Below are 12,583 nucleotides of genomic sequence, written 5' to 3' on the forward strand. Positions count from 1 at the left end.
CCTTGGGACGGACCCCACACGGAAGGGAGCATTGTGGCTTTTATAATCCAACGATGCAGTGACTCTACCAGCTTACAGGAGTTCTCGGCAGGTGCTTTTTATTAATTAATGAAGAGCTAAGGCTCATTTTTGATAGATAATATATATTTATTAAATGCATTAATGTGTGTTTTATAATGTACCTCTATCTTCCCCTGGCTGACTGTCGCATACTTATGAAAAACAAATCGTTAAAGAAATTTCAAGACAATCAATGTGTATCATAAATGACTATATAAATATTACAAATTTAAGAGGTTGTAAAGCATGGGCAGATAGGTTTTATTTTCAAGATGCTGTTCTTAACACAAAAATAAAGGCTTTACTATTTACTTAAGACGTGTGGTAGCTTGTCGAAACAACCCAGTACAGCTGTTAGGCTTTCAGATCTGCCCTGAGGCTGAGGCTGTGGCATTTTGAATGGGAGAATCCGGGTTAATGGCAAACCACACAACAAATGAGGGTAATAAGTTAATTTACCCATAAAAGCGGGAACTTTCTATAATACTCTGGGCCTAGACAACAAACACCCTTTGTTACTGTTGTCTGGGTTTAAATGCGTCATCTCGTTGGGTTTGCAATGAAAGTCAAAGGTCTGGTCTCTTTTGGAAATGTACACAAGCAATGATGTCTTTTTTATAAATAGAGAGCGGTCACCAGGTAAGCTTAAAACCCAATTCAGAGGTTTGGGACTTAAATCAGAATATGGATCTCTGCAAAGGCAGCCAAAAGTGGGAAAACCAGTAACGAGGGCACTAGAACATCTCTTGGGACTAGAGTTCACTGCACGTTTTAACAGCAGTTGATGTAGACGGATGCTCCGGAAGCACTGAAGAAACATCTGGATGAAAGAATAAAATTTTGGGATAATGCAGAAAGTTAGGACTGGTATTTTCTTTTATAAACTATTTGCACTAAAGCATGCTTGCAACAAATCCTATCTTGTGCAGAAAAAGTTCCGTTTTCACATGTACCAAGTCATGTTGTTAAAGAAATCACAGTAGAGGAAGCATAATTTGGGCATTTTCCTTGGACAGGAAAAGATACCAGCTGTGGTTAAGGTGATGGAATCTTGGCTGCAGGCACCTCATCATCCTCCATTTTGCATTTCACTATAAAGAAATGAAAGAGAAAGTCAGGATCCGTTTACATAGGTAGACAGACTTGTCACTTGGAAACCGGAAACTCCGATGTGTGGACAAGGTCCGTTGCACCAAAACCCACTGAGGGCCTACTCTGGCTCTGGCCCCATGGGCCCGCCGGGAAGAACACAGGACCATTGTGCTCTAAGGGCAGTACCTGAAGGTTCAAAAACCACTTCCTGGACTGTTCATGGCCATTCTTAATTCAGTTCAGAAAAAGGTCAAAAGTGTGCTCTGCAGGTCAGGGGACTGAAGGAAGGAAGTTTTACTAAAGACGATGACAGATTCCAGGCTTTCCACTCAATCCAGTCTGTCAATACAAACCCTATTCCCCTCCATCCACCCCAAATGAAAAACTCAGGGTATCGCTGGGGTCAATGACAGCGTCAGGAAAGAAAATCTTTTCTCTTGTGTCACAGTCTGGATGAGAATGTGACACCACTGATTTCCTACCAAACAGGAAAGTCAGCCGGACACACTGCACGGCAGTGTTTGTTAAGGGAAATTAATCTCTACATATAAAAGCCCCTCCCTAGGTAACTGTGGAAACCCAGTCACCTGGGTCTGTGGGGGGTTTCCTTCTGGAAAGACCTCTTTTTTTTTTTTTAATACATCTTTGCCTCTAGCATCCAAGTGCTTGCCCCGTATGTTAACGCCTGAAAGGTTATTTGAGTGAGGTCGCAGGCTCTGATTATTTGAGCGGAGCGCTGTTCTCGTAGAAAGGGTGTTTGGGGTTGTTACTGGGTAGGGGTGAGGTTTCAGCTGAGCCTGCCCCCAGTCCTAATCTCCCAGCACCTAAGGGCGTGCACTGGCTGGACGTCGGCACAGAGGTGAGGTGTGTGCGCTGACCGTCCCACGCAGTGCGGTTATTTCCTGATGGAAGTGGGAGGAATGCCTGCAGCAGCACAAACCAGCCTAGCAGTCTCCAAACTGGGGGTACACAAAGACTTTCCAAGGGGTCTTGGTCCATTCAAAGGAAATCCATTTCCAGCTCTTCAGCTTCCGTGCACAGACTTGCAGTCGTGGGGCTGGTGTCGGTCCTCCTTTCATACCTGTCTCCATCTTGGCCCAGCATGCAAACAATCCCCAGGGCCGAACAAGAAGGCAGTCGCAATTTGAGGGCCCCCAGAGTCTGCTTTATTTTCAATGTTTAATAACCAGAAAAATGTGTAATGTATTTCTTTGCTTTTGTATACGACTAATGGTTGTATTAATAACTCAAACCAGAAAAATATTTTTAATACTCGGGGCCTGTGTCCAAGGACTTTTTTTTTTTCACTGTATATACCTTTTATGTTCCATATATACGGAAGTGCTACGAGCAACCACAATGAGGACCCTACATGCATCTAGATCCTATTGACAATGACATTGATCTTGATAGCCAAGGATCCGTCACCCCTTGCTAAGTGCTCTCCTACTATCCCACTGAACCATGACAGGCTGGTGACTGTTTAACAACTGACTGGGGGCTGAAAAACTCCTAATTTGTAGCATTTGCCATTTCCATAGCCCATCGCAAGCTACCAGCCTGACTACATAACGCAGAGCTGGGAAGAGGTGCACACAGTCGGACGGAGCTGGCTACTCGGGTCCTCGGGGAGGGACCCAGGTAAACTTGTGTAGCATCAGGCGTAACTTGAGACCCGCAAGATGGTTCTCCAAGTATGGTTAGGGGACATTTGCAACACCAGGAAACTGTTAGAAATGCGCGGCCCCGTTGCAGACATACAGAAGCTGAAATAGGGTGGAGTCTAGCCGTCTGCATTTTAACAAAGGCCTCCAGGTGATTCTGATGGACCCTGAAGTTTGAGACCCACTGACTGCTGGTTCTCTATCCTGGCTGTGAATAAGAATCACATGATCAGCTTCTGAAACTTACTGGTGCCTGGGTCTCCCCTCAGAAACTCTGATGTCATTGGCGTGGGGCCCAGGCAGCAGTATTTAGGCAAAGCCCCTGTGTGTTGCTAATGACCTGCCAGGGTTGAGGAACGACTGGGTTTGGAATCCCTCTAAAGAAATGTGACTGCAAGACCCTGAGCGGAGTCTAGAATTCCCCTCAACTTCTAAGCATCGTGCTGGCTGCCTGTGAGTCTCAGAACCTAAGCTGTTTGGGAGAGCTCTCTGGCATACAGCTGGCGGGCAGACGCCGGAGGCTGTTGGTAGCTGGAGGGAAAGATTGGCTTCTGGGAGGAATTCCCAGCCCTTGGGGTTTTTTTTAGTTTTCCTCAACTCTGCCAGAAAGAAGAATTCACCTGCTTGCCTTTGTCCCAGTATTTTAACCAATTCCTGTCCATGCCTGGATAACCTGTTACCCACCTCTCATACTTCGATTTCACCTGGGAAAAGGTGCCCATCTCTTTCAGACCATCACACAAACCTTGAGGGAGGAGACCAGAGAGGAATGAACTAGGGACCTTCAAAGTCGAGTCATCGACAGACAGTATCTAGAGTTGACAGTCAGGAAATAAAGGTGGGATGTGGAGCCTCACAGTGGAATGACCTGGGGAGCTTTGCACAGTCCCAGTGGCCAGGCCCCACCCTACACAATTACGTCATGATCTCTGGAGGTGCGACCACATTGGAAAACTGGCATTATTGAGTGGACCTGAGTCTCACAACAAACACAGGCGATTCCAATCCTGTGTTCCCCCTGCGGAAACCCTTGCACACATCTACTGGGAGACGTGAATTAGGGTGCTCACGATAGCAGAAAACGAAACAACCCAAATGTCCATCAACACTTGATTGGATGAACAAATTGTGGCCTACCTGGCCAGTGATTATACAACAGTGAGCGTGGATGAGCCACAGCTACACGCATCAACTTGGATCAGCTTAACAGTGTTGAAAGAAAGATGCAAGGCACAGAATGATACATATAGTGTGATTCTATTTATAGCAAATCTAAATGTTGAGAGATTCACACAGAGGTGAAGAGAACGCTAAAGAAAAGCAAGAGAACAATTGTCACAAAAGTCAGGGTAAGTGACTTCATGGTTGGGGAGCAGCTTTAAAAGTGACAGTGTTCTGTTTCTTGGGTGGTGGCTGCACAGGTGTTTGCTTTATAGTTATACGTGTTTTATAGTCACTATGTATATTTCATCCTCAAAAAGGTAAAAAGAAAGATGCTAGTATATTGCTTGAAATTACAAAGTCAACCAATAAAGGAAGAGAAAAGAGCAATTTAGCTGTTTGGGGGATAGTAGGGATGGGATATAAGTAGGCAAACCCTCATCTATTATGGCAGGAAATCAGTGAATCATATCTAGAATCTTATCTGCCATATACACACAAGCCTGTTAGAGACACAGAAGTAACCACCAGAGAAACAGCTAAGAGTTCTTCGATTTTATCCTGTGTATCTTGTGAACCATGAGAACCACGTGCAAGGACTATTTTGCTAAAAATTAAGAAACAGATCAAATCTCTGCTTGGTGGTCTTCTTCCTTCTGTTCTGGGCAGAACATAGCTTCGCACAGGTAGGTATTAATGAGAGGGGGAAGGGAGGGAGGGAGGGAGGGAGGGAAGCAGGGGTGAGAGAGGCAGAGCAGGGATGCTGAAAGAACACAGTTTCCACCTGAGTTTAGAGACATCACTGTGGTTGGCTTCCAACACCAACAGACAGATGCCTCGGTGCCCCTGTGCCGTCCTTGTCCCCCTTGGCAGGCTGGTGCCCAGCCAGTTCCGGAAGGGCTGAGAGAGTGGAAAATCCCGGAGAGAGACGCGCCAGCCCTTCAGCTTCAATTAAAGGCGATGTGACAAGAAGGGCCTTGCATACTAATGAGACTCAGTACATCATCTGCTCTTGGTCGCCCTTATTGTCGCCTGTCCTGGTCAGTGACAGGGCTGAGAACTCTATTCACAGCCCAGAGAAAAGCCTCCCAGCCAGCAGCACAGGATGGATAGAGAAAAAGCCTAAAGCTCAAGGCGAGGAAATCTGGGGACCCCAAGGTCATCCAGCCACTAGTACAGTGTTGTGCAGACAGGGCCTCTGCAGAAAGGATCGCCTGGGGGTGAAAATACAGATTCCTGGGCCCCACCCCAGAGCTTTAGAATCAGAATCTCCAGGCGTGGGGCCTGGGAATCAGCATCTCCCTCCACTTCAGTGCTGTGGGAGATTCTTTTGATCTGGTAAGTGTGGGGAAGAGTAGCACAGCACGTCATTCGGTGCCTGCTTCCTCGGAGCCTGAGTCAACAACCCTGGGCCGGGTTGGAGAATGGCACCTGCCTCCTACGGCAGCTGGGAGGAGAAGATGAGGCAAGGCGTGCAGAGCGCTCGACACTGACCCAGAGTTAAGCACTTGATAAATATTAGCTATCGCTACTCTCAGGGAGTAGTCTTTGCCCTCGAGGAGCTCGCAGACGAGAGGGGCAGGCGGAAAAGTCAATAGAGAATTGTAGGAACCAAGAGATGCTCACACACTGCAGAGGGAGGCTGCTGCAATAGATGTTCATCAGACACAGAGCCACGGACCACAGCAGTGCCGGGCCAGAGGTTACAAAGAGGAGACCAGTTCGCACTCTCTAGGCAGCAATATGCACAGGAAACCTTAAAATATTAATCTTTTTAACCAATTAGCACCCAATTTCTAGGATTCCAGGTAAATATTAAAAGCAAATATTTCAATGGTATTTCTGGAGTCCTTGGCACATACGAAGTCATAGTGAGGTAGGCGCCTGTATTCTCCCCACTTTTCCAGAGAGGGAGACTGAGGCACACACAGGTTATGTAACTTGCTCAAGGTCACATCTCGGGCTGTCTGGCTCCTGCATTCATGCTCTTAGACTCTGCAGGGTCAGGGTCTCGCAACCACCTTCCACCAGGGTGACAAAGATTTCTGCGATCAGAGACGAGACAGCGATGGACACAGATGCAAGTGTTCCCTCCACGTCATCTACCACGTCAACAGCCAGGGAGTGACCAGGTATCTGGGAACCGCAACCTTGATGAGATATGATGATGTCATTGGAAACATGTTTTGGCAAACTTTACGGAACAAGGAGAACTCTAAAGAGGAAAATACAGTGGGGCACATTTCCTATAAATTTTGATGGTGCAAATTTACAGTTGCTTATTAACAAGTTAACAATGTCTCCAGGGAGTACAGGGACAGCACGGGGCACCAAGGCTTTTGTCTGTTGTAGTCGGAAGCCTACCATGATGATGTCTCCAAAGCTAAGGTGGAAACCAGGTTCTTCCATTTAGTCACCTCTGCCTCTTTTTCCCCGCTCCTGCCTCTCCAAAGGCAAAAAAAAAATTTGATTGTTTTTTTAAAACAAGTGACTCCTATTTCACATTCATTCCTGGGTGATTTCTTCATAGCACGTCCCTTAAATGTGATTGCCCAGTACAAAATTACATTCATTACCTCCAAAATTACACTCATTGCGTCAACTCAGTTATAGCCCTGCATCTCAGCTACGTTAAAAAAAAAAACAAAAAAACTAAACATAGACAAAATGATTGAAAGGAAACAGGTGAATTTCTGTTTTCCCAAATGTTCTACAATATACATATATTGCTATACAGTTGGGAGAAACTTTCTTTCTAAAGGAATCATCAGAAAATACACCAGACGGAAGAAAAAAAACCTGTCAGGGGAATCAACACCTAAACATTATTACTGCAATTAGTGCCCAAAGATGGGGGGAAAGGCAGGCAGGATAAGAAATGGGGTCGAGAGGCGATTGAGGCTGGATGTGGTGGCTCAGGCCTGCAATCCTAACACTTTGGGAGGCTGAGGCAGAAGGATCTCTTGAGGCCAGGAGTTCGAGATCAGCCTGGGCAATATAGTGAGACCCTGTCTCTACAAAAATTTTTTAAAAATTAGCCGGATGTGGTGGTACACGCCTGTAATCCCAGCTACTCCAGAGGCTGAGGCTGGAGGATCACTTGAGCCCAGGAGTTTGAGGTTGCAGTGAGCTATGATCACACCATTGCACTCCAGCCCGGGCAACGGAGCAAGACCTTGTCTCAGAAAAAAAAAAAAAAAAAGTCAATCGGAAGTTGCAGGACCTCCTGAGGTCATCAGATCCAGCATCGGGAGACACTGAAGAGAGAACCACCCACATGAGAAGTTGCCATAGTAGAGGCGACCATTCAAAGATATATTTATGAAATGTTTGCTAGGAAAAGTTTCTGATTAGCAAATTGTTAGAAAAATAATGTCCTCTCCCCCCACCCAGTTTGCATGCTAACAGAAGGGTAGACTTTGGGGTCCAGCAGACTCCATATTCAAATCCTGGCTCTGCCACTTAATAGCTGGGTGACACCCCACCCCCGCCCCCAGCTTCAATTTCCTCATGTGAACTACAGGTATAATAATCTCCGCCTCACAGAGTCCTTATGAAGATTAAAGGAGATGATATATTTAAAGTGCCCGGTTCAGTGGACCAGTGGTACCAGTAAGACAGGGAACTGGCAGGCACTGCTTAACACAGAGGCAAAAGCCCCTAACCCTGATCAAAAACATGATGTGGTAACAGAACAGATTAAGACCGGCGGAAACCAAGAGGCAAGGAAATTAGCCGCTACTTGACCTTGCTGCTCATTATACCCTAGTTATAATATACTAGCATGCTAAAACAAACTCCCACTGACACCATGAGAGGGTTTCCAGTTCTAGGAAAGCATGGCCCCTTTCTAAAAATTAATGTAAATGTTCCTCCCTGCTTAGCTTATGATTAAGCCATTGCTTAAATTAAAAAATCAAGAAAACCCCAGGAGGGCTGTTCTCCGGAGGGAGAACTAGGTTCTGCTCTGTCTTCTGTATTTCCTGAATAAAACTTACTGTTGCTTTCCACTGCTGGCTCACTCCTGAATTCTTTCTCAAGTGAAGCCAAGGACCCACTTGGACATCAAGTGGTTCCCAGCATTGGGAATTACTTTCCTGCAACACCAGCACCTGGTACATGAAGTAGGTACTCAACACATGTGACTTCCTTTCCCTCTAAATGGACTGTAGAAATACGAACTTTTAGAAATTGCTGCTAAAGTGTTCACTTGGTATCTTTTAAAATTCATAAGATGTCACTCAATGGAAAGTTATTTATCTTGCAAGCTTGGCTCTCAAACACAGCCAAGAACTTGAAAGTAAGCAGGAGAAGCCAATGTAGAATGTTCTGGAATGTATTTCCCAAACTCAGAGCACTCTTTAAACATCATTCTGACAAGTTGATCTATCAGGTATCCCAACAGCATAACTGAATTTAGGAATGAAATGATGTCGCAATGGCTAATAAGCACAAAAAGGCGGGCAACATCACTAGTCATCAAGGAAATGAAAGCCACTATTTACCCATCTGAATGGTTAAAGTGAAGAAGACTCATCACACTCAGTGTTGGTGAAGATGCAGAACAACTGCCATGCTCATGCCTCACTGATGGGAATGTAAAATGTGCAGGCACTTTGGAAAACGACTTGGAAATATCAGCTAGAATTAAACATATGTATACCCTATGACCCAGCAATTCAAAATCTGCAACCGGAGTGAGTATTTATGGCCACCAAAAACCGTATCCAAGAGTGTTCAAAGTAGCATTTTTCATAATAGCCAAAAACTGGATACAACCCAAGTATCCATCAATAAGTGAATGGATATGTGAATTGAGATCATATTCATACAAAGGAATACTATACAGCAATGAAAAGGGGCAAGCTAGCGCTACCCTCAACAGTTTAGTTGAATCTCCCAGACATAATGTTCAGCAAAAGAAGCCAGATACAAAGTAGTTCACGCTGTGTTTTCCAGTTATGGCAAGACAGAGAATAAGCCAAACTATTCTGTAGTGAAAGGAAGTCAGAACAAAGTTTACCCTGGGGGAAGGCGGATACTGACCGGGCATGAGGGAGGCTGTTGGGTGCTGGCCACATTCTTTATCTCGATGCGGTGGTGCTTACGTGGTGCATACATATACAGAGGTTCACTGGGCTGCATGCTACCACCAGCGCACCCTTCTGTATGTAAGCTTTACCTCAATCACAAAAACTAAAATAGGAAAAATGGGAGGAAGGGAATGGGCACAAAAACCTGACGGCCTTTTCATTCAGCTCCAAGGCAAGACAGTCCCAAAGCAGTTACCTAAGCAGTTCCTGAGGGTATCTCTTGCCATAGAATATTCAAATATCACAGAATTAATCGGGAAATTAGCATTAACTGGATTCTGGACACGATGCTCAGGGCTTTACACACATGAATCATCTCATGTACTCCTCCCAACCACCCTGGGAGGCAGATGCTCTCATCATTTCCATTTTCTTGACTGGGAAATCGAGACTCAGAGATGCTAAACAACTTGCCCAAGGTCACAGAGCTCTGTAGATGGCCATGCCAAGATTCTAACCCTGCTCCATTTGAATCCAAAACCCATGTTTTGGTCTTAACCATCATGTCACACCCCTGTGGAGTAAGAATTGGGCCCTAAAATTAGGAAGGCAGGGGAGTGTATAATAGATATTACCAAGATTTTATTTTTCCATCATAAAAAGCAATACATTATATAAAATTTGAAGAACATAGAAAAAAATAGGAAAAAAAACCTCTTTTGCCCTCTTCACCCCCCAGCCACTCAACCACTCCCCACTGGAAGGACAAATTATGGAAGATTTCTTTCTACAAAGAAATAAATGTTGACATTCAAGGGGTAAATATCAAGAGTCTAGTAAATTTACCTCTATTTCTTGACAGTGCCAGATGTTGTACCGCATTATTTTTAGGCAAGTTGAGCCAACTTGGAAGGCACAAGTCACTCGGGGAGAATCTGACAGTCTTGAATGTGCAATAATTGCGGCTTTCTGTTGTCGACTTCTAAACAGTGTTTCTAAAGTTAACTTGGAGCAAAGTGCCCTTGAAGGCAGTATTTTAAATGGCAACACTTTGCGCTGGAAGTGGCAACATTGGTCATATTGAGACCGAATTGTGGGGTTATCAAGTTTTGACCCTGGAAAGGATCTTGATTCCTGGAAAGGGAGACATTTAATAAAAAGGCTTGTTTTTATGGGTGAAAACTGACAGCCTGACAGGGGAAGGGAAGCCACCAAAGGAAAGCCAGCCACGGGGCCATCCAAGCACGGCTTAGTTGCTAAGAGCACAGCTCATGGAAGAAAAGAGATCTGGCTTTGAATCCCACCACCATTTATCAACTGGGTGACCTGAACAAGTCTCTCGACCTCGTGGAAACCTCAGCTCTCTCATCCACAAAATGGGCATAGTAAGACCGCCCTTTCGGTAGAACGCAAAGATAAAATGTTCGCTAAAATTATTTCTTAATTACATGAGCCATGCAGTTACTGTAGAAAAACTGGAAAACATAGGATTTTAAAACAAATATTTAAACGATTTCTTGAAATCATTGGGTACGCTTTCATTTATGTTATTCATATGTTTATATATATGTATGTTAGTATTTTCTTTCTATAACTCAAATTTACAAAGGTCTCTCCATTTCGCAATTAGCTGAATTGCCTCAAGATTGGAGTTTCAGTTTTGCAGTTTAAACAGCCACCATCTGGTTGTCCTTCGAAATTCTGTGTCTTCAAAAGCCTAGTGAGTCATGGGTGTGAATGAACACAGACGAACCCCATCAGCCGTGTCTTATGACTTTTTTATTTATCTCTCTGCATTCTCAGCTGCCGCTGCCAAAACTGAACCTTTAGAAATATCCCAGGCATTTTGAATGACTTTAGAGTATAAACAGTTCTCATCCAGTTCAGACTGGCAGAAGCTCTGCACATTAAATGTTGCCTTTAAGAGAAATGGAAACAAATCCTCCAGTTTATTTTTAAACAGCTTCTTTCCAAGTGTAACAAGGTAAGAAATAATTGAGAAATTATTTTGATCTGTACTTAGGGATTCTGAAGCAATATTCGCTCATCCTGATGGCTGACTCAACCCCGGGGCAGACGGGGCTCAAGTCAAGAAACTCCAAACACTAAGGGAAGGAGAGGGGAATTAACATTCCAAGGGTTTCAACCACAGAGTTCTTTCTCATAGGAAGCCCCCTGGTACGCTGAAAAGAAAATGTGAACATTTTCAGCCACTTACTGTGGTGCAAAACATATTTATCTCCAAACACAACTACCTTTTTAGAAAGGATCATTCGTTTCACCTTTGTCATTTTTACCCCATCAGTGTCTCCCAAATCTATCCGCTTCCGCCCATTCTCACTACCACCAGGTCATCCAATCCATTCCCCCACCTGCATCACACTCATCTTTCCATAAAGCCCTCTGACGCGGGTCGCCCAGCTAACACTGGGATCAGCTTCAAAGACCTTAACAAGGCCCTGAGGCCACTGCACTCTTCCTGCTCCGTCACGAGTCACGAGGGCCTCCAGTTCCCCTTTGAGACGCAGGGTCGTTCCCCCAGCCTGGAAAGCCTTCTCTGCCTCTCACATCTAGTTAATTCCTAGCACACTTCAAGTCTCAGCCTAGAGGAACCTATTCAAATCCCCCACCCAAAGTCTCTCCTAGCACCCTGAACTTCTTCAAAGCACTCCTCACAGTTTGTAGTCAAACTTGAACAGCAGCTGCCTTCCCCACTAGACTGGGAGTTTCCGACAGAGCAAGGAGTCGGCTTCATGTTTTCCACTGCATCCCCAGCCCCTGGCTAGGCCTGGTCCCTTGCCCAGAGCAGGTGCTCGGTTAGGTTTTGTTGAACCGATGAACAAAACCCTACTTTAGCTTCCTGTGAACGCCCCAAGCTCTCTCTCAGCCTCCAGGCTGTCAAAAGCACACACAGCCTTCGCAGCAGTGTCAAGTGTTCCCCAGCTCAGTGGGAACTTTAGTATCAGAAGGGCAGGGTTTGCATCTCCTATAAAATTGGGTTCCTCGTGGATCTTATTACATAGGGTACTGGAATCTTGATATTTAAATACATTAACTACTGAGATCACATATAAAAATCCACCAGAAGAGTGCCTGGTACATAACAGGTGTCTGACATTGTGATATAATAGGCAATACATATTCTGGTCTCCTGGTCCTTAGCTCCTTAAAACTCTTGGAATCTCTGAAGACATAGATGTCTTTTTGTATGCTAATGAGATGACTGGTGACTGGGGCTCCCAGATAGTCTCCAGATGAGGGCTGGTTGCTAGGGGAACCGGCCACGTGATCAAAACATCGCTGCTTTCAGCCCCACGCTCTGGGGAGGGGCTGAAGGTTGAGCTGATCACCACTGGCCAGTGATTGAATCAGCCATGCCTGCATAATGAAGTCTCCACAACAACCCAAAAGGATGGGTTCAGAGAGCTTCCAGGTTGCTGAACACGCACAGGTGTCGAGAGGGTGGCAAGCCCAGGGCGGGCATGGAAGCTCCACACCCCTCCGCGCACGCCTTATCTCATGCAGCTGTCCCATTTGGCTGTTCCTAAGTTATATCCTTTGTAGTAAACTGGT

At 45.2% G+C, this 12,583-nt stretch overlaps 1 protein-coding gene across 1 annotated transcript in view; it reads right to left on the reverse strand.

Annotated features, from left to right (window-relative positions):
* Positions 1–1,095: 1,095 nt before the first annotated feature.
* IQCK (IQ motif containing K) overlaps positions 1,096–12,583 on the reverse strand; it is a 121,409-nt gene continuing 109,921 nt past the window's right edge. The window contains exon 9 of the mRNA XM_012647548.1: positions 1,096–1,151. Coding sequence (XP_012503002.1) covers positions 1,096–1,151 — 56 coding nt within the window. The remainder of the gene's footprint in view (positions 1,152–12,583) is intronic.

The sequence above is a fragment of the Propithecus coquereli genome, unplaced genomic scaffold, assembly GCF_000956105.1.
Source record: "Propithecus coquereli isolate 6110/MARCELLA unplaced genomic scaffold, Pcoq_1.0 Scaffold27, whole genome shotgun sequence".
In the NCBI taxonomy this organism is placed as follows: domain Eukaryota; kingdom Metazoa; phylum Chordata; class Mammalia; order Primates; family Indriidae; genus Propithecus; species Propithecus coquereli.